The 3,158-nt window shown below is 37.5% G+C and overlaps 1 protein-coding gene across 1 annotated transcript; it reads right to left on the bottom strand.

Annotated features, from left to right (window-relative positions):
- Nucleotides 1-394: 394 nt before the first annotated feature.
- LOC143561518 (protein MODIFYING WALL LIGNIN-1-like) lies at nt 395-1,249 on the bottom strand. Its single transcript, XM_077049583.1, has 3 exons — nt 1,137-1,249; nt 829-1,019; nt 395-762 (listed from the first exon to the last, which is right to left on the bottom strand). Exons 1-3 carry the CDS (start codon nt 1,230-1,232, stop codon nt 417-419), a joined length of 633 nt encoding a protein of 210 aa, XP_076905698.1. The 5' UTR covers nt 1,233-1,249; the 3' UTR covers nt 395-416.
- Between the last annotated feature and the right edge of the window lie 1,909 nt (nt 1,250-3,158).

Genomic DNA, 3,158 nt, shown 5'->3' with positions numbered 1-3,158 from the left:
GGGGTCAAACAGTTTCTAGTAACTCCCTGTGTAAAAACTCGGTTTTCTGTTTCTCTTCACGATTTTAAACGCTACACAATAGAATCAACTAATATTTATGCAGAGAAGATAGATAGAAGGGATGAAATAAAACCAAGGCTTTATTCATACATTCTCCAAACAAAATTTAAATACCAATATTAACTAAATCTCAAAAGCTAAGGAAATGTGAATAAAACTCAAAAAGTTCCATTGAAACCTTCAAGAAACTCAAATATAAATTGAGATAATACAATGTCAAAACTAGAAATGCAAATCACACAAAATAATAATAATAATAATAATAATAATAATAATAATAATAACAACCATCAAAACAACACCCTTATTCATGAAATCATTATGCATTTGACAAATTAAACAATTTTTTTTTGATATTATTGCTGAGGAGGGTATTGTTGAGGAGGATATTGCTGAGGAGGGTATTGTTGGGGAGTGTATTGCTGAGGAAGGAAAGGCGCTGGACTTTTTTCCGGATCAACATTCACACCCACCGGCAATGCAACCGCAGGGTTCGTGGTGGTTTGCGGTGCTGGAGTTAATGTGATATAAGCAGCAATACCAAACACTGCACTTAAGAGAGCTAAAACTGCTCCTGCTGCAAAGATTCCAGGCTTCACAACATAACATGTAAAGTAACCATATGAATCAACTTGTCCGCCTTCTCTATTATTCAGCCCAGCAGCAGTCAGCAGCATAATCACACCAATGACAGTAGCTACCCTGAATATTCAACACTAGTTTAGTTTTATTCATAAGCATAAAACAATATTGTCACAAGCATAGTACCATGACAAAACAGAAAAGAGTTTCGAAATAGGGGTCGAGTTAGGGTCATTTTTACAACATCTGCACCCACCAAATGTAACGCTTATGTAAATTTGTGTAATAATTGCGAATACGGCTGATATGATCCCAAGAGCGAGAGCCGGACTGCTTGGATAAACACACAAATCATCATCAATAGTAACATCAGAAGCCTGCATACATTTATGCCCATAACACATGATATCTCATGTTATGTACTTATATTGAAATGTATCACAAATTTACAAATTTTTATTGGAATGGATATATTTATTAATTTTGATAATTACCTTAACCCTTGTGAACTCCCCACCAAAACCGGTGGCCGCGGATATTATTCCAAGCACAGCGACAACCGCGCAGAAACCTATCGCTTTGCTCTCCATTTATGAGCTGTGTAAGAAAATATGTAGATATTATTTTAGATCTTGTGGATGAAGAAACTTGCAACTGGAAATTTAAGTATATATAGATGGAATGATGACATAAAATTGCTGGAGAGATTCCTTTAAAATATGTAAATGAACATTTTAATATTAGTATATTGATTAAGAAATAATGTTTACTTTCTGATGTCCACCTAGGGCTTGGTCAGAATGTTGGAACTAATTTAGCTGTTTATTTTTATTTATTTATGATAGTCACATCATTATAGTATTAAAAAACATTAGACTGGAAATATTAACTTACCGAACATTAAAAATCAGTGTATTTTATATTCAGTAGTAGTTGTCATGTTCTCTAAACCTTATATATTAACCTTAAACTCTCATTGACTTAATGCTTAATCTTTCAAAACTTTTTATTCGTGACTTATCATATTTAGAATTTGTGTATGCGTTGTATATTTCTAACATTCCAACAGCATATTACAAATTTTCATTACAAAACCGATGAATATCATCGAGGGAAGTTTCGTTGGAATGCCGTGTCAGTGAAGGTTGGTACCACCGCTGGGACGTCCCCGAGAGCTCGAGGGCTTCCGTGGTCCTTTACTCCTTTTACGAGTAATAAAAATGTGCCTCAAAAAATTAAACATAATTAATTAGTTATAAAAAAAATAAAAAAATATATAGATTATTTTTTATTAGAATTAGCTTTGATATTGGGTGTGGTTTTATTTAACGAAACCTAACTAAAACTAGCCACTTTTAGTAGAAAACTGGAAAAATGAGTGTGGAGGGGACTCGAACCTACGCCAAGCATTCAACGTATCCAGCTCTACCGCTAAACCAAACAACATTTTCTATTTAGTTCTGGTTTATTCATATAATGATCTTGAAATTGTGGAATTGTAAGCCTTGCACGATAGCCTACCTTGCGCATGATGTAGGCCCTCCCCAAGCATCGGTGATACTCTATCAATAAACAATGATTGGACTATGTATAGTGGTTTTAGTAAAAATTGAAAAACGTTATATCATGTCATCGTCACGTAAGCATGGGGGCTCTCACGATCTTTTCACTCAATATATAATGTGTGGTTTTACTAAAATAATAATTATTTTGTTAACTTTTTTTAATAAAAATATGATAGGGTGAATTTGATTGGTTGGAAAATTCATGGGCCCACGCCTCGCTCTCATGCCCATTAACATGGTAACGCCCAAGGGTTCTCAATACGCTTGGCGCCTGGCCTTCTGGTTATGGTTTGCTGGAGGTTTGATGATGAGGTGGCTTAGGGTACCACCCTACAATGCTTAGCCTTAGGTAATCCAATTTTTGTGTGTAGGCTCAAATTGAATAGGCAAAATAACCTCAGTGGCTAAACGAAACATGACAACCAAGGGAAGATCAGAATCTGGGAATAATGGCATCATACAATAGGGGATTGCAATTTCAATTACTGAAACTAAACGGTAAGAATTATTATCATCAGGGCATAAACATAAAGGTACTACTTCAATCACAAGATCTATGGAGTACTATTCTGAAGAGGTAGGTCCCAGGAGAGCCCAGTTGGACCCGCAGGACTCACCTTGAAGAGAGACGTCTGCGCGGAAACCAACTGGATCCGCAGGACCCACCATGCTCAGAGACGTGACGTCCTTACGCGCAGTACGCAAGCTGTTCCCGCAGGAAATGCCTCCCAATGGTGAAGTACTCCGCCTGTTCCCGCAGCTGCGGATACAAGCCATCAGGGAAGGCCACCCGCGCAGCAAGGCTACACGCACAAGGCACTTAGCTCTCAAATAATTCAGTAGTCACCTGAAGAAGGAATGAGCAAAGCCGGGAACAATCCCGCACAAAGGCGGGAGGGGGAATACTCCCGCCCAAATGAGCCAGTCCGTACGATACTGGAGGATCTTTTG

Source organism: Bidens hawaiensis, unplaced genomic scaffold, assembly GCF_021521415.1.
Source record: "Bidens hawaiensis isolate Kalapana, Puna unplaced genomic scaffold, B.hawaiensis_p1.1 tig00020696_1, whole genome shotgun sequence".
Classification (NCBI taxonomy): domain Eukaryota; kingdom Viridiplantae; phylum Streptophyta; class Magnoliopsida; order Asterales; family Asteraceae; genus Bidens; species Bidens hawaiensis.
The sequence above is the reverse complement of the archived record's forward strand: the minus strand, read 5'-3'. Positions and strand labels throughout refer to the sequence as shown.

Excerpts from the sequence above, each read along its gene's own strand:
- LOC143561518 (XM_077049583.1), bottom strand. The coding sequence starts at position 1,232 with ATGGAGAGCAAAGCGATAGGTTTCTGCGCGGTTGTCGCTGTGCTTGGA. Across the intron at positions 1,020-1,136 it reads GGGAGTTCACAAGGGTTAAG|GCTTCTGATGTTACTATTGA; the intron begins GTAATTATCAAA and ends AAATGTATGCAG. Across the intron at positions 763-828 it reads CTCTTTTCTGTTTTGTCATG|GGTAGCTACTGTCATTGGTG; the intron begins GTACTATGCTTG and ends TTGAATATTCAG.